This window comes from Bicyclus anynana, chromosome 26, assembly GCF_947172395.1.
Source record: "Bicyclus anynana chromosome 26, ilBicAnyn1.1, whole genome shotgun sequence".
NCBI lineage: Eukaryota > Metazoa > Arthropoda > Insecta > Lepidoptera > Nymphalidae > Bicyclus > Bicyclus anynana.
The window spans coordinates 7126543-7153836 of NC_069108.1; the positions used below are offsets into that span (position 1 = coordinate 7126543).

The 27294-nt window shown below is 36.9% G+C and overlaps 1 protein-coding gene across 2 annotated transcripts in view; it reads left to right on the top strand.

The window, feature by feature from the left end:
• The first annotated feature begins 2491 nt into the window (after positions 1–2491).
• Positions 2492–27294, top strand: part of LOC112045789 (uncharacterized) — a 33290-nt gene continuing 8487 nt past the window's right edge. The window contains exons 1-8 of one of the 2 annotated variants that reach the window (XM_024082114.2): positions 2535–7744; positions 8750–9488; positions 9960–10218; positions 10831–11005; positions 12410–13330; positions 14958–15102; positions 20599–20736; positions 21642–22098. In XM_024082114.2, the coding sequence (XP_023937882.1) occupies positions 8769–9488; positions 9960–10218; positions 10831–11005; positions 12410–13330; positions 14958–15102; positions 20599–20736; positions 21642–22098 (2815 nt within the window). In that variant the 5' untranslated portion in view covers positions 2535–7744; positions 8750–8768. Of the gene's footprint in view, positions 9489–9959; positions 10219–10830; positions 11006–12409; positions 13331–14957; positions 15103–20598; positions 20737–21641; positions 22099–27294 lie in introns of both variants that reach the window. The other variant, XR_008252183.1, reaches the window with a different exon arrangement.

Below are 27294 nucleotides of genomic sequence, written 5' to 3' on the forward strand. Positions count from 1 at the left end.
TTCATTTCATCCAAGCCGACTGTAAAAAGCCATCCATTTTGTTGTGCGTATTTGACACTTTCTTTTATAAAAATATTAGGACGCATGAACAACTGAGCGGTGCCGCTCTGACGTCGCAACGCATTCCCGAGGGGATTCGTCGATGGAATCTCCTCTTCCACGTCTTTGGAAAATGTGCAGTGCGGAGTATACCATTGAAGATCCTTGTTAATGCGACAAGGCTTGTAGGCAGCTGATGGCGGCGATCGGTGGTATTCCATCGTACCCAGCCTCCTTGGGTTGAAGGAGGCTTTCCTCAGTTCTGACGGAAAGATGAAATTGTCTCCCTGGAGCTGTGGAGGTTGGGCCGACAGGAATTCTTCAATATTTTGGTTTATCGCCTTTTAGCTGACTCAGGAGTGATTACAAAAATAAGAAAACTAATGTCAAACAAAGGTTATGATTCACAACACTTGTCAGGACAACTTAATATTAACAAATCAAATTGTAACCAAAATAAGACCCTAGAATGGCACGCACTTGTGAACGATGTGTGTAGGGTTAAAGGCGCCTTTGACTGCTAACAAACACTCCCCTTTTCCACTCAAGTTACTCTCCCCGCCTATCCTAAGTAACCCATAAAGAATTACACAACAAGAGATGTGGACGCCTCGAACGCCACGAGCACACTGAAGCCGTCCGCTCCGCAAGTCGTTGCAACGTGGCGATAACACGCCAAGACTTCAGCTCTATCATTGGCGGACTATTTTTTTGGTGCAGAGATTTCTAGATCAGATTGGAGTCTAATTATTTTCTTCATATAGTGCTTTGCCACTGTTTTTTGGAACAGCTGATATCTAGCATCATTAATTCTCGTATTACAACAATTTTTGGTCACATACAGCAGGGTAGTGAATTGCTGAATCCACTGAACTTTTTCGTCAACAAATAGATCTATTGGATCTGCATTTGATCTGATTCTGACGTCCGCGCGATTTCACCCGCGTGGTTCCCGTTCCCGTAGGAAAACGGGGATAATATATAGCCTATAGCCTTCTTCGATAAATGGCCTTTCTAACACTGAAAGATTTTTTTGTGTCATCATCAGATTCTTTGTAAGTTATTTTTCCAATTAAAATACAGTTAATGGATCTACACCAACTGTTTATTATCAAGCATAAAGATACATCCTATATATTCGTAATAGATTCTTTACACCTTTCCCCATGTTTATTGCAAAAAAACAGAGAAATTACCAAGTAGATCTGTAACAGATTTTATATTTCTTTTTACATTATTTATTGGCATATATATTTTTGAAAATGAATTGGTTGTATTTTGTATATCATGGAAACAATTTTGCATTGCTCCATTTGGATAGCATAACCATTTTTTCTTATATTCCTTCGCTTTAATGGGAGCATTATTAGTTTCGTTTTTATTTTTGCAGTCTAACATAGAATTGCTGCAGTTTTTACAAGATTTAACAATATTTTTTAAACATATTGTCAAGACCCAGCTACATACATACTTCTTTGCCCCACGTCTGGTTCAAGAACAAAATCGTTCATTAAATTATCATTTAGCGGAGTATTATTGTCCCCAGTAGAAGCAACAGGAGATTCTTTATTTTACTTAAAGAAAATGTAGACCATTACGTCTTCTTCACAGTTTTAGAGTGTGGTAAATTGTAATTATTTAACAAGAAGGCTTTGAATGCCCCTTCGAAAGAAATTGTATTTAGAGAATTATTTCTCGCTCCATAGCTCCTGATGTTCAAAAAAGAAATTTTCAACTGGATCATGATTAAAATTTCTGATTAAAATGCATCATAACCATATTTCTCTAATAAAACTTGGCATATTGCTACCATGCCATTAATAGTTTTTATTAAATTTGTTACATCTGTTTCCACTTACCATATTTTATTTCCAGACACTTTTTTGCATAAATTTTATGGATTTTAATGTCTCTTTTGCCTTCATCCATAGTTCATGGTGCGGTGAGTTTCTTCTAATTGCTCATTTGTAAATTTTACCATTAGGTATATTAAAGTTAGATTTTGGCTTTTAGAATGCCCTACAATAAAAAAATGAAAAAAATGAGTACAGAATTCATTAATGATCCGTGAAAGCCCATTGGACATGACCTCTGCCTCCGATTCCGGAGGGTGTGGGTTTGAATCTGTCCGGAGCATGCACCTGAAACTTTTCAGTTGTGTGCATTTGACCATTTGTGGACTAGGCCTAACCCCTCTCATTCTGAGGAGACTCTAGCTCAGCAGTGAGCCGAATATGGGTTGAGAGTTATTATTCCTGCATTCTGTCGTGAGACATTCAGCGGGATTTTAAGTATTTGAATTATGTCGTGTTTGGTGCGAAATCCAGTGATTTTCGCAAATATAATAATGTGGTGTCTATTTCATGACATCTTGTGGTGCTCGGTCTCGTGAGCCTTTTGAAAGTTGTACCGTAAATATATATTAATAACGTTTTATTAATTTAAAAAAAAATCAATAACATTTTATCAATTTTTTTTTGTACTACGGTACAAAAAAATTAATAAAATGTTATTAATTTTTTTAAATTAATAAAATGTTATTAATATATATTTATAAATTGATAAAATGTTATTAATTTTTTCGGGATTGATGTTTTCTTCTGTAATTTTATTAAGTAAACGTAGCTCTGCGGCACGTAGCACGTAGCTCGTAGCTTGGAGCTCGTAGCACGGAGCACGGAGCTGGTAGCACGGAGCACGGAGCTCGTATCACGGAGCACGGAGCACGGAGCTCGTAGCACGGAGCACGACTGCTGCATAAACCTGCCACTTACTTCTTTCGTTCTTATAATTATAAATCATATTTTTGGTACTCAGATTATTTCAAGTGCCTTTTATTATGTGTGGGACGTCATATATACTCGTATTTTCTGCCCATTTACGGAAAATATGTCATGTCGCCATTTTTTGGCTACTCTTAAAAATGAATGACCTAATTAATTCAGTTATTGCGCTTATCGAAACAAGACGGGCGCAATCCACGGCAAGGTGAGTGTGTTCGCCCCAGTCGCGCCACGGTGCCCTGAGCGTGGCCTTGGACATAATTAGTTCCGATACAATATCAAGACTAAATAAAATAAAATAAAAAATAAAAATAGCTTTATTTCCTTACAATTACAGACATTTTTTTGAAAATTATTATTAAGGTTTACAAGTTTTATACATTGTTAGTAGGTTAGTTGATATTATCTAATTTTTTTTTTATATTATGTTAGTAATGTTAATTTTTCATTTTATTATTCTTTTTTGTAAGGACTGCATATAGCAGTGAAAGCCTCCTCCAATTGTAGCCACTGTATTTTGTCTCTGGCTGTTCGTTGCCATGTTTTACCTGCAACCCTGACTATATCGTCACTCCACCTTCTTAATGGTCTACCCCGTTTGCGTTTTGAGTCTCGTGATGTATACACGACACGAGATATCAAGACTAGAGACTGTAAAATCAACTTGACGTGGTGTGCTAGGGACTGGTGAATATATTGGGCCAGATGCTGTTTTTTTCATTTCCACTGATGGGTCAGGGGCTGGACAATTGACTGAGCTAGAAGTTGTTGTTCTTTCTTCAATAATGACAAGCGTCATCATAAGGAAAACAAACAAAGGTCATTCATTTTCAGAAAGTGTGTTCAAAGTGTGTTTCCCTGCAAATGTGGTATAAAACGTTGTTTGACATACGTGCGCTTTGATAATTACAGCCTCTGCTTCCTTACTAGCTCTCGCCTGTGGCTCGATCTGCAATATCGCCTCGGCTGTAATTTTCAACTTACCGCACTTATATCATAATGTACTGTTATTGAATCTTTTCTGTAGACTTGAGAAATTAATATTCGAAACTTTAGCAGCTTTTCGTATAGAAAAACCATCTAAAATAAGTTTGACCGCCTTGTCTAAAGTATCCGAAGACCAGGAAGCCTTTGTAGTGGTTCTCATTCGTACTTTCGCCATTTAACACGTTCGCTGCGGTACGAGGTCAATTGACCTCGTATGCCTAGTGTGTTCAAGAGTTACGAGGTCGATTGACCTCGTACCGCACCAGAGGAAAGTACAGAAAAATCAGTGCCGCAGCGAAAGTGTTAAAACCAAAATAACGATTAGGATATCGTGGGTAGATCCTAAATGAAACTCGTACTGTTGTTCACTCGTGTATTGAAATTAATCGGTAATCTTAAATGATACTACACTAAAGTTAATGTACAAGTAACACTTTCAACGTGTTCAAACGAGTTGAATCAAAGAAGTTCAGACGGAACCCATCGCCATAGAATGAACCACGAATTGGCAAACCTAGTGAAAGGCGAAAATAGTGCGTCATTGTAAAACCCAACGTCTTCAGTGGCTAGGACACGTGGAGAGGATGCCAAATACTAGAGGGCCTAAAGTGATGACAAAATGGAGGCCACAGGTAAAAAGATTAAAAGGAAGACCTAAAAAAAGATGGCTAGATTGTGTGAAAGAGGACCTGCAAAAAATGGAAAAAATATCTGGGTAGGAAAGAAAGGCAAGGCATAGAAATGGATGGAGAAAAGTGGTAGAGGAGGCCAAGACCCACAAAGGGTTGTAGCGCCGAAGGAAGTAAGTAACTCTTTCAACGTTACACAACACGGCGGATACGTGTCGTATCGCTCGCGGTTAGGGTCGTACTGTCTCTGTCTGGTCAATATGACGGGGAATATTAGCGTCCCTTTTCATTTCCCGCGCTGGTTGACGGGCAATGTTGCCAACATAAAAAATGTAACGCATGCGTTCAGAAGCCGCCTTAATATAGCTTTTGCGGGAAAGTGATCACTAGCGGGCAATGGGAGTCACCCGATTCTCATTACTAATAAACGGCTTTATTGAATTAATTAGTCGATCTTTTTACTCACACTGGTTGTACAATGACACCGGAAGAAAGTATCAATCGACAATAGACTTAAGCATAGATTATAAACATAGATTATACACATACTCGGAGGATACATAGTTTAGTATTTTGGTGATACCAATTTCTAACAATTACCAACCCTGATTTTATTCCGTAACAGTTAAGTGCGGATCAAGCAGCAAGAACTCGCGGCACATTGCTGCTCAGTAGCCAGCCAGGAGGTCGATGGACCTCGTACCGGACCACATAAAGTTCTAGTATGAGGTCAAAAAACCTCGTACCGCACCAAAGGAAAGTACAGAAAATCAGTGCCGCACCAAACGTGTTAAGAAACAAAAAAAAAATAAACACGAAATATATATTGGCAACGCTCGGGTTTTAAGTATGTAATCATAATACTGAATGTACAAGTAAAGACATGAAGTAACAGTTTTTGTTTGTTTTTGGTTAAAAATGGAAATTCACACACACTATGTGTGTGAATTTCCATTTTTAACCGACTTCAAAAAAAGGAGGAGGTTATCAATTCGTCGAAATCTTTTCGAAGCGAGTCACGAATGCAGAGTTACTCAGCGGGCGATAGAACGAGCTATGTTAGGAGTATCTCTGCGTGATCGTATCGCATATGGCGACAGGCGGGGCACATAGTTCTGTAATATTGTTTATTTATTAAATAAACCATGTAACCATATTCAAGCTTGGTTTTATTATGTCACCACAGATCCATCTTGTCTCGTATTGTATAAATCTTCAATAGTAGGTATATAACAATATTATTTAGATCTTTTGGGTCAAGGCATATCCTAATCGTTTTATCAGGATTTTCAATAATTACTAAACAGTTAACCCATTCAGAAGGTTCATTAACTTTGCTTATTATACCTAAACCCTCCAGTCTAGACAATTCTTCTTGTAATTAGGGTCTAAGCTTCAGATGTACTCTATAAGGTGGTTTGGATGTTGGTATAGTACCTTGTTTTAATTTAATATCATACTCCTTGTTAAACTTACCAATACCGGTGAATAAATCATTATTATTTCTAACTAAGTCCTCCATATTAAGTCTATCTTCTGTTATCACTGATTACACCCTCTTAACTAAATTTAATCAGACACATGCATCACAACACAATATAGGCATTGAATTTTCATTACCCGCAACACAAAATGTCTGTTGATATGTTTTATTGTTCACAACAATATTTATGGTAGCCAACCCTGTTATGGGCGTCTTTGACCTGTTCTCAGGTTGTGTTGTGTCTGTTTAAGTTTTGCACGTGTTCAATAAAATAATAGGATTTGTCCTATCCATTTTCTCATGCAAATGTTCTGGTAATATATTAACGTCTGTCAGAGTATAAGGGATTTCACATCAGAAGCGGTTCTCTGCAAACAATTATTGAATGAAAGTCTGTGAGGTCTAACAATTCCCACTATGAATGTTACCAATAAACCCTGAGTGGCAGAGAATGACCTTGAGTGGAGTCACGCACTTGTTAACGATGTGTGTAGGGTTAAAGGCGCCTTTGACAGATATCTAACACTCCACTTTTCCACTCAAGTCACTCTCCCCGCCTATCCCAAGTAACCAATAAAGAATTGCACAACAAGAGATGTGGACGGCTCGAACGCCGCAGCACACTGAAGCGGTCCGTACCGCAAGTCGTTGCAACGCGGCGATAACACGTCAGCTCTTAGATCCAATTTAAAGTTTATCTTTAAATCACCAGGAAGTATCACCTCTTGGAACCAAGCCTTAGATTTTAGGGGATTCACCTTAAGCCCATACTGTCTGCTCCAGGTATCAATTGCGCTAAGGTGAAAGTTTATAGCAGAGACAGTTGAGCTAAGGTTCTCAAGAGATGATGAGCGGCATATTTGTACCCCTGCCGTAACATCACACCAAGATGAAAAGAAGTCATCAACCCGAATGCGCTGCTTACGCTGCTGCCTTTGAGGTAGCTCTGAAACCAGTCTATAACCGATGGAGATATGTTAATAGAGCGTAATAGACTCAACAAAATGTCATAGTCTACAGAATTAAAAGCATTCAAATCAAGCAGAACTAGGACAGTGAGTTGTCTATTGTCCATCGCCCAACGAATATCGTCAGTAACTTTAGTCAAAGCGGTAACCGTACCATGACCAGGACGAAAACCAGATTGTAACGGACTTAAAAGTAAATTTCGGTTTAATAATACGGAGAACTGCTGGAAGACAAGTTTTTCAAGGACTTTAGAAAGGAACGGTAAAATAGAAATTGGACGGAACAAATTTTATTAGGAAGAGGAATAATTTGTAACTTTGTGTTGACTATGTTAAATTTAATTTATTTAACCCCGCTCCGCTTACCCCTGTCCAAAGACGTAAGAGGAGCGGAGATTTTATGCAATCTTATTGGTTAATATTTCTCCGTTTCTCATTATAATATATAAAATTCATTTAAAAAATCGAAAAAATCATAATTGTGTACATTTGTAAATTATAAAAATGAATACTAAGAAATTATATTATGACATATAGTTATTGTTGTTTTCTGTTCTCTATCGCCGATCTATACTCTAGGATATCTATGGTATTTTCCGTTGGCGGTGTTCTCTGTCTACGGATAAGTTACGCGCACTTGGCAAAAGCGTTACCATAGCAACCAATCGTGTAAACTCATTCCAATAAACGGGAAACTTTTTGTATTTTAAAAAATACTCTGTAATTGTAAATAGGTTTTATTATAAATGTATTTAATATGTTGTACATATTTAGGGAGAAGTGTAAATAATGCTATGTGAACAATTCAAACGATGTCTCAGTGATAATATCGGATGACCTATTTATAATGTCAAGGTAACAAATAAAATATTCATTGTAATGCTTAGATCAATACTTTTGTAATATTAATTATTGACTACGTTGTTTTGAACAAAACCAGCCAAGTGCGAGTCGGTGTTTGGCTGGTGGGGGGCTTCGGCCGAGGCTAGTTACCACCTAATCGGCAAACACCGCCAAGCGATTTAGCGTTCCGATACGATATCGTGTAGAAACCGAAAGGGGTGTGGATTATCATCCTCCTCCTAACGAGTTAGTCCGCTTCTATTTTAGATCGTATCAACACTAACCATCAGGTGAGATTGTAATCAAGGGCTTACTTGTAAAAAAAAGACTCTCGTACGTAGTGTTCTGTACCTTAATGTATTAAAGTACTAGCGGACGCCTGCGTCTTCGTCCGCGTGGAATTTAGTTTTTCACAAATCCCTCGGGAACCATGGATTTTTCCGGGATGAAAAGTAATCTGTGTGTTAATCCAAAGTAAAATGTATTACTATTCTAAATTTCCAGCCAAATCGGTTCAGTAGTTGCGGTGTTAAAGAGTAACAAACATCCAAACAAACTTTCGCGTTTGTTTGTAAAAGTAGCAGCCAACGACCGCAAGTGTCGACCACCTTCGTGGCTTTTTTTTTTATTCTGTACAAGTTAGCCCTTTACTACAATCTCACCTGATGGTAAGTGATGATGCAGTCTAAGATGGAAGCGAGCTAACTTGTTAGGAGGAGGATGAAAATCCACACTCCTTTCGGTTTCTACACGACATCGTACCGGAACGCTAAATCGCTTGGCGGTACGTCTTTGTCGGTCCACCCAGACCTGGATAAATTAAGAAAACCTCAATCAGCCCAGCCGGGGATCGAACCCAGGACCTCCGTCTTGTAAGTTCACTGCGCCAGTGAGGAGGCTGTCCGCGCTTCGGCTACTTTTGTGGCCTTTTTACCTTTCTTGTTTCTTATGGCGTTTGTCTGTCTGTCGTTTGTGGCCCGTGTGTGGTGACACTTACGTGGATTGCATTGTTTCCAGATAAATTGATATATTCAACATGTCAACTAAAATATCTGCTGGCAAAAAGACAAAACGGGAAACGTCAAAGGACGACATTGTAGCGAAGAAACCCGAAGAAAAATTAAAGAACAGCATATACAGCGTATCAACTCCACGTAATTTTGTCCAAAAGCCGTTAGCTGCAGATATTTACGCGAGAAAGAGCAATGTGCAAAGTTTGAAAGCTTCTAAAAAACTATCGTCCCCCAATAAAACTAGTAATGAATCCCCTATGAAGGATTTACTTAAATCGTCTCCGTCAAACGTAAGCCTAACAAGTACAAAGAGTTATAGAGTAAAACCTGCCCTTGATTCTAAATTAACTGCTAAACCTAACGCACCTTCATCAAGACATGCTGTCACTAAAAAGTTACCTTTCACAAACTCTCCAATAGCTAAAAAAAGATTGAATGTAGATGATGAACAAAAAAAGACGAAAGATAAGAAAACAATTGATAATAAAGATGTTAAACACAAAGATAAGAAAAGATCAGAGCAAATACAAAGCGTAGAGGTGGTTAAAAGAAAAGAAATAGTTAATCCTTCAGTGGTGTTGCCAGAACGTAAACGAACTAAAACGAGGACTTTGGACGACGAAGAAATAAAAATTCTGACACCTGATGTAGTAGATAATAATTTAGAAATGTTAAATATGAATAAGAAACTAACTGCACAGCCAAAAGCGTTTTATGTGGATTTAAATGTACAGAAACCCAAGGTAATTAAATAAGTTTCCCCTGATTTATCGCGTATTTAAATACGTTAATCTCATTATCAGCCGATGGACGTCCACTGATAAACATAGGCCTCTTGCATGGACTTCCAAACACAACGGTCTCGAGCCGTCAGCATCCAGCGGCTCCCTGCATCCCGCTTGATGTCCTCGGTACACCTATTGGGGTAGACCAACACTGCGCTTTCCGGTGTGGGGGTCGTCATTCGAGCACCTTGGGGCTCCAACGTCCATCGGCTCTTCGAACTATGTGGCCTGCCCATTGCCATTTCAGCTTCGCGACTCGATGATGTCAGTGACTTTGGTTTGTCTGCGGATCTCCTCATGTCTGATTCGATCACGCAGATATACTCCCAAGCATAACTCGCTCCATCGCCCGCTGAATGACTTTGAGCCTTCTAATAATTCCCATAGTCAGCGGGCCAAGTCTAGTAATCTAATGTTATAATTTTACAGCCGCCCCAAAAAGCTTTGGAACAAAAAAGAGAAATTGAGGAAGAAGTTGATTATGAAGACGACTTTGAAAGTTACGAATCAGACTTCGATTCGTACCAAAGTGAATCACTAAATGATGACACTAGTTTGTCAAATGATTCTCGTAGCAATAACGATGACGATGGAGATGTTTGTAAATGTCACGATGATCATTCATTTGATAGTAATTTACAAGAAAGTGATGAATCACACTTAAAAGAGGAAAGGATGCTCGATTCTGGTTAGTATTTCTTTTTTATTGGCCGGCACTTACAAAAAGACCATAAAATGTATGGAGCGTGAATGATCGCATTTCGCAGAAACCTAGATAAAAAGCTAACTGCACTAGAGCAGATAGCTTTTGCTGTAGTGCAGTTAGCTTTTTAAGGAAATTGTTATTTAATGGTTATTCAGCGAACACTAGAAAATACGTAGATACCGAAATGTCCATTACTAAAATTGAAAAAATTAATCATCACCCATGATGTCAAATTACAATTAGCCGTGATAATATCTTGAAATTGCAAATTTGACTAAGGAAATTTTGCCTATAAAGTATCGAGAAATAAAGAAATATCGAGAACTTCAGTCCCTCCTTTTAGTTTGGTAGTTGTCGGTGGAGATAATGGTATATTCCTCAGAAATATGTCACTCAATATTAACTGGTGTTTGAAAGCTGATAATAAGTGTGTTTCTAGAGTTTATTTTTCTACGTTTTCACTAAAACTCTAAGAATAGTTTTCTTTTATTTAATAATTAAATATTTTTTGTTCATCCATCAGATAGACCATTGACTCTACATACTTTATTTATATTATTGATTATTTTCATTAGTCAATTATTTTTTAATCAGGCAATTTCGAACTACCCGATCCACGTTCAGCGGGAAAAACAAAACCGATGGACCATATCGTGGAGGGTTCTGAAGATATTGAGAAGAGGGTGTCCTTAACCGACGAAGGCTTTCAAGACATGACTGGCTCTGGTCTATCTAGCATGAAAACCTTGCATGTTGATGTTCTAGACAGGTGAGGCGCCTTCATTTTAAGGAAGGGAAAAGGTGAATTACAATCATCATTCATCGGTGGTAATGTGGAAGTATTTATTTATAGTTTGTTTAATAAAAAGCCCACTTCGATTTATTTAAAATTAATTTCGTTAAGACATTTACAGGCAAAAGGTCACACGTAAAAGTCTTCATTTTTAAATATTTTTTTCACGGAAATGGCAATGCTTATGATAAAAAGTGTGGACACGTTTTTTGTAGAGAATCGGATGATCTACTATTTTTGCTGTAAAACTCACCGTTCAGCTGTAAAACTTTTCCAAACTTTCACCATCAATAAATTTTTTTACACAAGCGATATTGATGGGGACTTTTCACAATTCATTTATAATAGTATTCTGAACATTCACCTCAACCTTACTTCTATTTTAAGAATCAATTTGACTGGACTACAATTATATTGTCGATTGGCATAATTTGTCTTCTTCTTTAATAATATGTGCTATGCAATCTTGCTATTTTTTTTTTATCTACTTTACTGATATCTTCTAGCAGAAGCAATTACCTCTGAAGTTTTATTAGTTTTATTATTTCTGGCTACATGCCCCTTAACCTGAGCCCAAACCAACTCAATGGCATTTAGCTCACAGTGGTATGATAAGCTAAGTATAGTTACACAATTTTGTGCGGCTAGATTGTCAACGACATAAGTATTATATTTATGTTTTTCTTTATTAACAATTTGTAACTTTACTTTGAGCGTGCATTTGAGTCAAATGTCAATTTTTTGACAATAGCCAGCCTGAATATCGGCTTTCCTCCATGAGGTTATTGGATTTTTTTCCATTTTTCTGGAGTGATATGAATCTTTTTTTAAATTTAGGTGAAATCTGGTACCATTGCTCAAACACCTCACCGTTCATCGCACTATGATAGTCTACATTACTTTTTTAACTTTAAAATAAGAGCAATTTTGCCGCGTGTGGTTAGAAGGTCGACTTACAATATGGTACATTGTCAAGTTGTAGATAATCTACGAACTAAATGTTAATATAGATAAGCTAGAATTAATTATATAATAATATTTATATGGATAACGCTACACAATCCCCCTTTGAGGAAACCTTCTTCACTACCAATGTGGCAAATGATTAATAGTCTGCCTTTACCAGGCGGCAACTTTAGTCCTGTGGTCAATTCCTTCTAGAAAAGTTTGCCGTGAAGATGTACTAGTTGTATCGTACCACGCTTTATTGATTGTATGTCCTGTAAAGTAAAATAGATCTGTTCCAAGATTTTTGGAGTATTACAAAGTTTAAAGCTTTATCAGCTTTGTAACTTTACGAAGGTTAATTTTTTACTATTGGGTTCAAGTTGTTTTTTTTTTTTTGTATTTGTATAAAATGTTGGAATGTGCTTTTTACAGACCACTCTTCATAGACTTCACAAAATCCAAAGTGAATCGACGTAAAAGGAAGATTTTCGAGAGGCTCAAACAACGGGCCGATGATATACTCAGTATGGTGACTTTGCATGAAATGTCATATGATTTATACGAAATGAAACCCATACCCTACGATTTGTATATGGCAACATTTGGTAGATTTAATTATACGCAAACTGCTGTGCAGACTTTTGATGATGGTATCACCGAGGAAGTCCAAACTGACGAAATAGTAATGACTGACAAATGGACACAAAATCCTATAGAATTTTCTAATAATTATCATTTTAACACTAAAACGAGTGATAAAATTAATAAAAGAGATAGTGTGGATAATTTTGAATTTCTTATTCATAACGTTCAGGATGATGCAAATGAAATAATCGATGAAAGTTATTTCACTAATCCTTTAAGAATTTATTTAGAGCAGAAAGACGGTGTTAGTACAAATAAAATGTTGCCATATGAAAACTATAAAAAGAAATTAAAAAACGTTGAATACGAACCGAAAAAGTTGAGGAAATTTCTCAAAAAAATGGAAAGCAGAGTTAGTAATATACTTAATAAAAACTCTGGGAACTCTTTATCGAATCTGAACCAAACGTCGAAGTTCCCTTTTAGTAAAGAATACTTATTAATAAGCAATACAAATATGACAGAAGATTATTCTTTTTTAAACAACACACGTATAATAGCTGCCATATATTCTGATACTAAAACTAATATGATAGCGATGGTGCATAGTAAGTTACCAAGCAAATTAAAAAAGTGTGTCATATCGTTGTGGGATTTAGGTGTTGCCATGTTGAAGCCTTTGAAAATACTGATAGCTACTGATGACGTCACAATTGGAAGGTTTAGAGGCAGCATTAGTGGTTTTATTGTCGGAGGGTTGTGTGACGGGTGAGTTGTCTTAAATTTTTTTTTTTATTTAAATATAAATGTACACTTTTTAATAGAGATGGGCCGAGTATTCGGTTGATACTCGGTACTCGGCATACTCGGTGGATATTTTGATACTCGTACTCGGCCGAATAACTCGGTCGGTGAATGCAGAGTAGTATACCCTGTTTAAGAAAATAATTATTTAGGTACATATAATTATAACACAACAACATATTTTTGTTAATCAAAAAGTATTTATTAGTAATTTAGCAAATCTTTGAAAATCTCAATTAAATTTTAATAAAATTAAAATGAAAGATTTAAAAGAGCAACTTTTGAGTTTCCCGTCGTTTTCTCAACAGGAGACCGCGCCTTCTGAGCGACTACAAATAGTCAAACTTGACGTTAGAAACGTCAACAGCTTGTAAACTAAACCTACTTGAAAAAACAAGTTTTGAATTGAATTGAATTGAATTAATACTTGTTTACGCGCGCGAAATGGGAATTTGATTGAACCGAGTTACTCGGCCGAGTACTCGGTTAAAAAAAAATTTAACCGAGTAAAACTCGGTACTCGTTACTCGGCAAAAGTGTTACTCGGCGCATCACTACTTTTTAACATTTCTTAATGTAACTTAACGGTGTGACATAAACTCGATTGAGTTTTTTCGCACACCGGCATTCGTCATCAGCACTCTGAGCTCGCAACCAATAAACAACAGCATACACAACACACATAATAGTACATTATGATATATGTGCGGTAAGTTGAAAATTACAGCCGAGGCGATATTGCAGCTCGAGCCGCAGACGAGAGCTATAGTAAGGAAGCAGAGGCTGTAATTATCAAAGCGCACGTATGTCATACGAAGTTTTATAACACATTTGCGAGGAAACACTTTAAACACACTTTGAAAATGAATTTGCATCTTTGCCTGTTTTCCTTATGATGACATTTTCATGCGCCTGTCATTTTTTTTTTTGACAAATGGATGGAAATACGGATGATAAAGGTTTTATATTACATTACGGCAGATGTGCGTAATGACATACATTACGATATTGAAATTGGTGAAATAAGCGATACTTTACGAGCAAATGTGTTATAAAATATAATACACTAATAATAACTTAAAATATAATACAAAACGCACGCATACCCTAAGAAAAAAAAATCTTGAATTCGTTCATTTGCAAATCTGTACTAATTAAATATACAATTACAAAGAGGTAAAAGGAGACCTATCATTTTGAATACAGCACGTTACGGAAAAAAAACCAATGACAAAAAATTCCTATATGTATTTTATAATAAACTAAAGTCACCAAAAATATATACAGGGTGCTGGGGAGTTTCTCCCATAGCTTTGGGGATAAATTTCTTTACCGAAAATTAATTATAAATGTTCAAGGAACATGTGTTCTTAAATTTATATTTTCGGGGTAAATAATATTTCTTTTGTATGCATGTCCCTTATATGCTAAGTTTTACGTATTTTAAAATACAAGGATAACACTACTACTGAAAGCTACGTTATTTGTAAGTGTCCTATGCTATATTGTATCCCCGTATTTTGACGGAAACGGGGCAACTAGGCGAGTGAAACCGCGCGACTTCTGCCAGTAAAATATATATGTTTTGTAGGTCCATTCTACTGTGGGACCTGTCAGAAGAGCCGACTTGGTTTGACCATGACACTACTGAAGAAGACAGTGAAATTGATTTAAAAGTACAAAGTGGAAATAAATGTGATGATAGTAATAAAAATGGCAACATTCAAACTCTGAAGGTAACTGATTTGAAACAATTGGTATGATGATGAAGTGATGCCCTATGGTTCAGTTATAGTTGAGAACGCTGCACTCGAAATTGTAGACGAATACATATACCTAGGACATATGATCCAGTTAGGTAGGTCCAATTTCGAGAAAGAGGTGAACCGCCGAATCTAACTCGGCTAGGCTGCATTCGGAAAACTTCGCGACATCTTTTTGTCCGACATTCCTCAGTGCCTGAAGACAAGTCTTCGAACAGTGCGTATTGCCAGTGATGACAGTTCCTAGACTTGGTCGCTAACTATGGGCATCATATCGCACCTTCGGTGCAACAAAGTCACAACAGCTCATTTTTTAATTTTACAGGAGAAGACTTTTAATATTTTTTTTGCATTTATTTCCGTATTTCTGGATAGCTATTTATAGTAGGTTTAAAATTTTTATAAAATTAATTGTTTATTTTGTTTGCTATAGTTTTACGTAAAAATCTTATATTAAATTACCAAAAAAATCCTAATAAAAGACATAATAAAAAAATGTGTCCTGAATTGTGACTTTGTTGCACCAGGAATTATTTAGTTTTATGACTTAAGCTTATTATTTAGGATAAGGTTTTAAATGAAATAAAGTGTCGTAATCAAACATAATCGTACCTATATATTCTTCTTGAAAAATCAACTATTAATAAAAAGGTAACTCAAAACAATTAAATTCTTATAACTACAACATTATTTGGCATCATATTCATACTTTGAGTTGTAATCAAATTCTAGGAAAGGCAAACTTAGATAATACTCAGTCTTTAGAGCTTAGGAACTTACTAACAGTCTTTTAATAAGTCTTATAAATGGTTTAATAATAATCTTTAAACTTAAGTATAAACAAAAAAAACTTAGAAAAATCAAATATAAAAACAAATAATTGGAAATAATGTTCATCAAAAAGGCCCATCATAATTGACTTTACTTTTTGTTGTCATTTTAGCAGACAGCAAACGATAATGAAACATAAGTAGTAAAATATAACGGTCTTCTTATTATTATTATTTTTTGTTATTTATTTATTATTTTTTTGTTTTTAATTATTATTTATAATAAAAAATATACATAATATCAAAAAAATGTAAGTATCCAGTAAAAAACGCACTTTTGCAAAGTTTAATACTTTTTCTTGTTTTAGTTTTTATTTTAATTATATTTAAGCTTTTGTAAATAATAATTAATCAAATAAACTGTTAAACGTGTTTTCATAATATTTTGGAACTATATTAGCAGCTATTAGTTGTCGAATATCTTGCTTTTTATTGTTCGCAATAGGCAACTTAGAGCTATAAGCCGTACTCAAATTAATATCTGCGATATTTTTTTTGCCTGCACGACTAATTTTAATTTTAGCTTTGTTCCAATGTTCAGTTTTATACGTGGTTTTGTACAAATAGGTATCAGAATCTTTAATGAATTTCACGACTTTAACAACCGAAATTCTGATTGTTTCGCCATCAACATTCTTGCCGGTGTTCAAGTTAATATCGTTAGAAAGTAACTTTAAATCGTAGAAACTATTGAAACTCATTTCATTAACAGTGAAACTGTTACCGGTCTTTTTGGCATTACGGATTAGAGTCACATATTGATCTGGCGTGTAAATTGGTCCAGATTTTTTTGCTCGACGAATACTTTTCTCTATTACCGAGTGAACGCTATCTGCTTCATTTTGCGTGTGTCCCCGAATTAAGAACTTGTGTGTTATCGATCTAATTGGCAAGGTTGAAACGGCATAATAATACAAACTAAGAATGAATTTGTTTTTTTGTTGGCCACAACAGTTATCTGAGAAAAAAGTTACGTCTGAATTTGGTTTAGTCGAAGAACATTCTTTTAAAAAATTGTACAAACAAGAACCTATTTCAGTGGCTCCTCGTTTACCCAGACCCTCATGCCAAAAGAAACAATATGTTTTCTCATCCTTAATATCTGATACTGTGAAGTTATAACAATTAAGTTTACTTTTATAAAAAAATGCCGACGATTGACCTATAGGACAAGGCAATACGGCTTGAAGATCGAATATAGCCACAATGCTATTGCTATCAGGCTTTTTACACTCGTCTACATCTTGTTTTTTTTCTATTCTACTAAGACTCTTTTCCTCTTGATGTAGATTATAGCTGGACCTCAACGGTTCTTTATCTACAGCATTCTTAAAGGCCTCACATACGTCACATTGGTCTTTACGAGGAATAAAAAAGCTGATATTAAATTGGGTATTGAAAATCCGATGGTATGCGTCGTAATTTGCAGGTTCCTTGTTGTCAGAAATACGTTTTTGACTATAGTTACGGTGTAGTTCAGCTACAGTCAAACCTCCATCTATATACTCTCTTGATGAATTGGCTCTGATGTAGTGGCTTTCCATCCTAGGGATCGAATTAATATGGTCACGTACAGATTGAATTATTTCAGCATCCAGCTTTGACTGTTTTCCGTGCTTACCGCGTTTATCTGTTGGAATTACACTTATGCTTGCAAATTTATTTTCAGTTACAGTACGTAGTGGTTTATTACTTATAGCCAATGTATTCAATAGAAACGTTTTACAAACCCTTATTTCACTACCTTTATTTACAAGAAAGTAGGATGTGTTTGGTTTTCTACATTTTCTATTCATGTCTCCACCTTTTCGAATCTTGATAGTACGTAATTCAGGTTCAACTTGCTTTACACAAGAAGCAAGGAAGTCACGCTGTCGTTGAAAAGAATTAAGACCCCAGTATGTATTAAATATTACATTCCTATCGTCTGTGGAAAACTTATTTGAACAAGAAAATCGGCAGGTACTCGTACAAGGTGGACGAATACTTTTTTCTGGCATGGCTTTACCTCTAGATGACGTATATGCTTGACCAGTGTTTTTTAAATACTTTCTCTGGTTTTTTTGCCATTGACTTGGGTTTTTGGTCCTTTTTTAGACTTTGTTACAATACTTGCTTGTTCAGTATTTGGTTGAATATTTTCAGAGGCTGCATTATGATGTACAATTGACAAATTAGAAACACGTTTGGAACGAGATGTAGATTTGGAGTGCTTGGAACGATTGCCAAAGCTAGATGAACTTGAGCTGGATGATCCGCTACTTGAGCTGGAGGAGTCGGTGTTAGAGCTAGAGGAATCACTGCTAGAGCTGGAAAACTTTCTTTTGTCGCTTTTTTTGCGGTGGTTCATATTCAGATCCATCACTCACGGAAAAATCTTCATTATTATCTGGGTTAATTTCAATGGCATTTGAGATGGTGTCTTGCCTTAGCATATTTTTTGTTGAAGTGTTTTCTGGCATTATATCTATGATAACAACATTGGAAGAAACTATTTCTCCATCATCTGAAAGGTTAAGTCTTTCGCTATCTGTAGTAATGACTACATTATCAATATCTTTCGTTGTAACATTCTCTATTACAGTATTTGGTAAAATTGCATCAGCGTTTACTTCTGGTATTAAAACTGTGTCCACGTCATTAGTACATATTGTGCTCCTGTCATTAAGTTTAGTAACTGACAGTTCATTTTTTGTATCACAAGTACTGGAGATATTATTGATTAAAAAACGAGAAGATTCTAAATTGGAATTATGATCATTGTCCTGGTCTTCCGGATGAAAGTTCGCTAACCAGGTTTCAACTAATGTATTGTTTTCCCTTAAATTATTGTCTTGAACCACCATAGAAATAATTTTTTTACTTCGGGAACCCATTGCTCTCTGAAATAAAAAAAATATTTACAATGTTTTTTTTTATAATGCAGAGGCGCGCGCCTGAAGTGAGAAACAACACAGTAGAAAGGATAGTATGAAAGGTTAATTAAATAGATTAACTGAACAGCCTCTCTATTAAAGAAATTACAAATTATACCAACTTCCAATTAAGTTTCTCGTTCCAGGGTGTGTCAAAGTGGCTTTATTCATGCATGTAAGATACCGTAGATAAAATACAGTAGTGCTATTCTCTAAAGACACATTGCCGCGGCAAAGCCGAAACTAATTTTTTTAAAATCAACTGTTTTGGTCCTCGGCCTCGAGACAGTTTGTCTTTATTGGATTTTCGACTTTATCTTTTGAAGAATAAGGTTGAAAATCCATTGAGGACAAGCTAGTTTCGGCGACGAGCTCGTCGTACAGTCTGTCAGAGAATAGCATTACTGATCATCGTTATCTTCATCAAAGTAGCATTTAAATAAAAACAATGTGCACCTAGATGTAAGATATACATTTAGGTGCAACTTTGATCAAAAAACAATTAATAAGTAAATGATTACGGAGTAACAAAGTCTCAATTTTGTTTTTAAACTTAACAGCTAGTACTTAAGATACAAAAAATGGAATTAAAAAGTCACAAGTCTTTTTATTACCACGTTCTAAATACTAATATTGGACCTTTACAACATTTTTATAGTTTAAGACTTTGTAGATCCAATAGAATAGTTGAAAAAATAATATTAATGGACCTAAAAAAACACTTTTTAGTTAGTGACTTTCTAGTTCCAATTTGTGTAGTTAAATATAATAATGTTGGCTCAACAAAAACGCTTTTATAACTAATGCCTTTGTAGCTCCAGAATTTTTGTAATTTGTAAAAAATAATTGAGGTCTTAAGAATGGATATGTTTTTGTTGTTCCAATAAGTGAGAATAAAAATGGTCATAACTACCTTTGTGTGGCTGTAGCTCCAACGTACGTCAGACACTCGCGGGCGCGGGGGCACTACTGTCCAATGAAACGTTGTCGGCCCAAAACGAATGGTCAAACCGCCAATAACCACAAAGGCACCTGCGCCATCTAGTAGAATTTTGAGACACTTTCGCGGATGTTTTTGTTGCCCCACGTATAGGCATGGTTCAGAGACGATTTGGCATACTTAGCTCGATTTTGCAGTTTTGGCTATTTTTGACTTTGTTGCACCGAAGGTGCGATATGAAAGCTCAGTCAGTCACACAGCGGGCGATGGAACGAGCTATGTTAGGAGTATCTCTGCGTGATCGAATCGGAAATGAGGAGATCCGCAGAAGAATCAAAGTCACCGACATAGCTGAACGAGTCGCGAAGCTGAAGTGCCAATGGGCGGGGTACACAGTTCGAAGAGCAGATGGACGTTGGGGGTCCCAAAGTGCTGGAATGGCGCACTAGAAAGCGCAGTGTTGGTCGACCCCCACCAGGTGGATAGGCGACATCAAGCGATTCACAGGTATTCGCTGGATGCAGGCGGCTCAGTATCTTGATGTTTGGAAGTCCCTACAAAAGGCCTATGTCCTGCAGTGGACTTCCATCGGCTGATTATGAATTTTAACTGTATTGTCTGTATGCCACTGCACTTAATTAGCACTCGTGCTAGATTATTACATGACTGGCATAAATAACTACTATGAATTTATTTTGCAGAAAATAATGATGTTTTTACTTTTATAATAGTTTTGTTATGCCACTAATCGGTATTAAAGATTGAATATCATTTTGATTCACAGAAACACACACTACAAGCTAGTTCGTATACAAGCAGCGCTTTCAATGTATGTAACAACCTAGTGACAGACAAAATCGTAGGCTTGGAGTTTATGGGAGAGAACTCGAATGTGGATCACGACCGGAGGGTATTGGTTCAGGTAATTGGGTAGTTTGACCTTCGTGGCACAGTGGTATGCGCGGTGGATTACAAGACAGAGGTCCTGGGTTCGATTTCTCAATTGGTCCGGTCTGGCTGGTGGGTGGCTTCGGCCGTTGCTAGATGTCGCTTCCCTTCGATGTCGTGTAGAAACCGCAAGGGTTGTGGATTTTCATCCTCCTCTTAACAAGTTAACCCGCTTCCATCTTAGATTGCATCATCACTTACCATCAAGTGAGATTGTAATCAAGAGCTAACTTGTAAAGAATAAAAAAAATAAAGACTCGTATCACATTAAATATAAACAATATCAATTTCGTGTAGTAGAGGAGGTAGGGGAGCAATGGGCACTTTTATACATAAATGTTAATAAAACTGTTATTTTTTATTATAATCTATATTTTATTATTTTGACGGCCTCCGTGGCGCAGTGGTATGCGCGGTGGATTTACCAGACGGAGGTCCTGGGTTCGATCCCCGGCTGGGCAGATTGAGATTTTCTTAATTTGTCCAGGTCTGGCTGGTGGGAGGCCTCGGCCGTGGCTAGTTACCACCCTACCCTACCGACAATTGGCTGCGTGGCCATAATCTCACTTTTTAAATAGATTTGAATAAGTTAATTTTTATCTTTATCACTTTCTTGCAGATTTCTTTATTATGTTTCTTCAAATCACAAATAAAATATTTACTTCTGCACGCCTCAAACCGTTAGGCGCGTGTACCTTGACAACCAAGTGAAATGACAGCTGACATTTTTGATAAGCGGTGTTACCAGTTATATGTCGGAATTATTACTCTGTATGAAAATATAAAATTGTTTTTTTTTTAGTTAAAAAAATTATACTATTTTTTATATAACTCCGCAACATCCTGTATATACACTGAATATGTTAATTTTCATTACAGCTATGTGCGCTACAGAGTATAGGCATCCTCACAATATGGTCTATAATACAGGAGAAGGCTAGAAATTTCAAACACGAGCTCGGAAAGGCTCTGTGGTCCAAAATGAAATTAGAAAGAAACCAAACTATAAATCTAATGCAATACATAGAAATGCCAATACAGGATATAGAAATGGCGAATTTGAGTTTCAATTTGAACACGGCGAAGAAACGAATGTTAAAAAAACGTAACGAAAGGCACAAATACAAAATTACTCGTCCGAAGTCCGCCATTTTAAAAGACGAAAGTAAAAGATCGATTGATTGTGATTCTTGGGGTAATGGTGTTGTTTGCAATCATTTAAAAGTTATGAAATTGAATGGTGTTGAAAATTTTTTGGTTGCTAAATGTGGTGGAGAAGTCTTGTGTTGTAAGAGAGACGTCGGCAGTGTTAGAGTTAAAGTGATCTGTATCGCTGGTAAGTGGAATTTAAATAATAATTTATTTATTCATCAGAAAGCAGGTTTACAAAGATTGCTTAAATATAATAAGACCCTGATACTTTCTACCATAATAATTTGGTGTATGATAAATTTAAATAGACTATGTACAATCCTAATTTAAAAGCAAACAGATAAAAAAGAAAACATATGTATTAGCTTATACAATTTAACATTTTAAGATTAATTTACATAGCCTAGGCATAGTAGAATAGGCGTCAAAAACAGTTCTAGTGCGTTGCGGTACTAGTAAAGTAATAGCATCAGGTGAGATAGTAGCCAAGGACTAACTTGTAAAGAATAAAAAAGAAGCAACATTTGGGCCTGAGTTTCGTTTATTCCCCGTGGTCCCTGCGAGACATATAATACTGCCGAATTAAAAATATGTTGTGATCAATATAAAGACGGGAATACTTTTAACGTAATCGGGAATACTTTTTTAACCGACTTCCAAAAAGGAGGAGGTTCTACGTTCGGCTGTATGTATGTTTTTTTTTTTTTTTTTTTATGTATGTCCAGCGATAATTCCGTCAATTATTCGTATTTTTATTGATTAAATATCTTATTAACCGACTTCAAGAAAAGGAGGTTCTCAATTCTACGCGTATGATATAATGATAAATGTCATTGTTAGGTGAAAAAAGATTAAAATAGATACAAGAAATAAGACATTTTTGAAAATTATGATTGTTCTTTCTGATCTCACTAAGAAAAGGTGCAAAATTTTCTAAAATTCCCGATTTCTTGTATCTATTTAATATTTTTTCACATAATAATTACACAAAATTACTAAACCGATTTTCAAGAAAATAAAACCAATGGCCCAAGGTTTTTAAAACAAACAAAAAAATCAAATTTAGTTAATAAATGACGAAGTTATGAGGCAACAAATATTTAAAAAAATTAAAGAAAAAAAAGGAAACAAAAAAATTAAAAAAAAGGGGGAAAAAAAGTGTGTGTCGGCTCCTACGCACGAATGTAGTTTACTCTTTCAAATCGTCTGTTTAAATAGTGTATGTTGTACAGCATACACTATATACGTCTCAATAACCACGCCCGAAAAGTGAAAGGTGCGCAATCGAGGTGCAGCAGTTGGCGGCAGCGCACGGTGATGTCTAAATAGTGCATGTTGTGCAGCATGCACTATGTACGTCTCAATACTACGCCTGAAAAGTGAAAGGTGCGCAACCGAGGTGCAGCAGGCGGCAGCGCACGTTTATGTCTAAATAGTGTATGTTGTGCAGCATACACTATGTACGTCTCAATACTGTGGTGGTCACACACACATAGATTGTAAATGAAAATGCTACTTAAGCATTTTCGTAATTATGACGAAGTCGATACGGGCGGTTTGTCGCCAGTCGTTACCTAACCGTTGTAACTGATAGTCAATATAAGTGTTTTATCAGTGGAGCCTACTATTATTTATCACCCATAACCGCTACCCGGGACACGACATACCTTACTCAAACCCAAATATATAAGTATCCGAATAGTACTAAAGTGGTACAAAAGTGGTGACCCCGACTCGGTTTTATTAGCGGTTATTTTTGCACGGGTAGCAACACGTAACGACTCACAAATTGGAATTTAAAATGGCTCAACCAGAGGTGTCAGTTTCCGGCGTGTCTGTATCGGCGAGAATTCCTGAATTTTGGACGGATTTGCCGCGACACTGGTTCATACAGGCGGAGGCAGTGCTACACCCGCAGAAGATGTCTGACGAGGCGAAATTTCAGTTTGTCATATCGAAATTAGGAAAAGACGTTATACAACAAGTGACAGACATATTAGTCAAACAGCCGGAAAATGGTAAATATGATACATTAAAAACAAGATTACTTGACATTTATGAGGAGTCAGAAAATAGAAAGGTACAAAAATTGATATCTGAAATGGAGCTTGGCGACCAGAAGCCATCGCAGTTGCTGAGGAAAATGCAAGAGCTGGCAAGTGGCAAAGTTACAGATGAAACCCTTACCATCCTTTGGCAAAACCATTTGCCGGGATGGGTGAGAGGAATACTCACGGCATCAGGTTTAAGCGATATTAACGCTTTGGCCAGAATGGCAGACAAGGTGACAGAAAATGCAATGCCTATACAGGGGGTGGCCGCAGTACGGAGTGCAAGGAGTGATTCTCCAGATGTCATAGCGGAGATCCACAAGCTGGGCGAACGACTAAGAAAAATTGAAAATTCCCAGCGTAGCGGTGGGAGAAGCCGATCACGGTCACACGGCGCGCCACGTACGCGCAACACTAGCGGTAGCAGGAAGAGGACACCGGCAGATCCAGACTGGCTTTGCTACTACCACTATAAGTCTAGAGCCCGAGCACACAAATGTGTTCAACCGTGTACGTGGAAGACATCGAACCAACCTACTGGCAGTGCGGAAAACTAGCTTCGGTCCTGTCTGCGGCGGGAGGCTGTGACCCATCGATAAATTACCGCTTGTGTATAACTGACGAAAACAGTAAATTACGGTTTTTAATAGATAGTGGTGCTAATGTGTCGGTGTTACCCCGGTGGGCAGTGCGCGAGAAAAATAGAGCGTGCGAGGACTATAGACTGTATGCCGCGAACGGTACACCTATTAAAACATTTGGGTTGCATAGTTTAGTATTAAATTTAAAGTTAAGGAGAGCATTTCGGTGGACATTTATAGTTGCTGACGTTAGACAGCCTATAATAGGAGCCGATTTTTTAACTAAGTATAAGTTAGTGGTAGATTTTAGTAAACGGAAACTAGTGGATCAGGTAACAAATTTTAATGTTATTGCTAGTATGTCACAGTGCATGGAAAGTTCAATAACTACAATTCATAATCAACACCCACATTATAGTTTGTTAGCTAAATATCCAGATTTAACTAAACCGGTATCTTTTAAGGAAGTTCCTAAGCATAGCGTTTGTCATCACATCGAGACGAACGGTCCGCCTGTTCAATGTCGAGCAAGACCGTTACCGCCAGACCGATACGCTAAGGCTAAAGAGGAATTTCGGTTAATGTGTGAAATGGGAATATGCAGACCCAGTAAAAGCGCGTGGGCAAGCCCTCTGCATATAGTGCTTAAAAAAAATGGGCAGATAAGGCCATGTGGTGACTATAGGCGCTTAAATGCTATTACTAAGCCTGATAGTTACCCTATACCCAGGTTACGCGATTTCACGTACTTACTCGCTGGTAAGAAAATTTTTTCACGGTTAGATATAAACAGAGCTTACAATTGCATACCAGTTAACGAGATGGACATTGAAAAGACGTCTGTGTCAACCCCTTTCGGGGCTTTCGAGTTCATCAGACTTCCTTTTGGCCTTCGAAATGCTGGCCAAAGTTTTCAGCGTTTTATGTGTCATAGCGTACTCCCAGACTTAGATTTTTTATTCGTGTATATAGATGATATAATAATTGCAAGTAACAACGTCGACGAGCATAGAAAACATTTAGAGGAAGTATTTAGTCGCTTAGAGAAGTTCGGTATTACTCTGAATATATCAAAGTGTTGTTTCGAACAGACAAAATTGGAGTTTTTAGGTCATGAAGTAACAACGGAAGGGATTCGTCCACTCGATGAGAAGGTGAAAGCCATCATCGAGTTTCCGAGGCCAGCTACTGTGGACCAACTCCGGAGATTTTTAGGTATGTTAAATTTCTATAGATCACACATACCAGGTGCCGCTGAAAAGCAGTCTGAGTTGGATCGCTATTTAACGAATACAAAAAAAAAAGATAAGTCAAAAATCGCTTGGACTGAATCAGCAAACGCTCAGTTTGAGCAGTGTAAACAGAGCCTAAGTGACGCCGCGACGTTAACGTATCCTGCGATAGACAAACCTTTGGCGCTTATGACGGATGCTTCAGAGTCATGCATGGGTGCGGTTCTACAGCAAAGAGAAGGTAACGTATGGAAACCTATTGCTTATTTTTCTAAAAAGTTCTCGGAAGCACAAAGGAAATATAGTACCTATGATCGAGAGTTATTAGCCATTTATTCGGCGATAGCTCACTTTCGATATATGATAGAAGGTCGTAATTTTATTGTGTATACTGACCATAGACCTCTAATTTATGTTTTTTCAAAGATAGGTAGCGTGAAAGAGCTACCTAGGCGAGCTAGACAGATAATGTTCATTAGCGAATTCACTACGGACATACGCCACGTGAGCGGGTTAGATAACATAGTAGCTGACACTTTGTCCCGCGTGGAAGAAATTGTTTGTCCTACGGTCATTGATTTCACGGAACTCGCACGTGTACAAAATGATGACGAAGAGTTAAGCGAACTAAAGAAAAAAATACAATACAAAAACATCGTGATGCCAGGCACCGATAGTTGCGTTGTTTGCGAAACATCGACTAATAAGGCCCGACCATACTTACCGGAAAGTTTTAGACGTATCGCTTTCAATGCAATTCATAGTTTAAGTCACCCGGGTATTCGCGCTACCAACAAAATGGTTAGAGATAGATACTTTTGGGTAGGTATGAATAAAGATATCCGAAGATGGGCTAAGGCCTGTATCCCATGTCAACGATCTAAGATTCAAAAGCATACTGTATCCGATTTAGGTACTTTCGAGAAAGTAGATCGTTTTAGTCACTTAATGATTGACATAATAGGCCCTCTAAATACATCACCCGAGGGATATAGATACTGTTTGACTATGATAGATAGAGGTACGCGTTGGCCAGAAGCTGTCCCAATTAAAGAAATCACAGCTGAAGTAGTAGCCAAAGCTCTTTATGAAAACTATATAACGCGTTTCGGAGTATTTTTTAAGTGTACTTCCGATCAAGGTCGTTGTTTCGAGAGTATTTTTTTCAAGCAACTCATGAATCTTATGGGTATTGAAAAGATCCGCACTACCGCTTATCACCCGCAGAGTAATGGGATGATAGAACGGTGGCACAGATCTTTAAAAGCAGCACTTATGGCTAGACTGTCAACTAAAAGTTGGGTAGAAGAACTACCAACCGTTTTACTAGGTTTAAGAGCCGCTGTACGGGCAGACACTAATGTTAGTTGTGCTGAAATGGTATACGGCACAAGTATTAGGCTGCCAGGTGAATTTTATGATATAAGTAAGGATAACATTTTAGATAGCTCTAGTTATGTAAGCAAATTAAAAAGTATAATTAATGATTTAAAACCTGTTAAAAGGGTCAATAAAG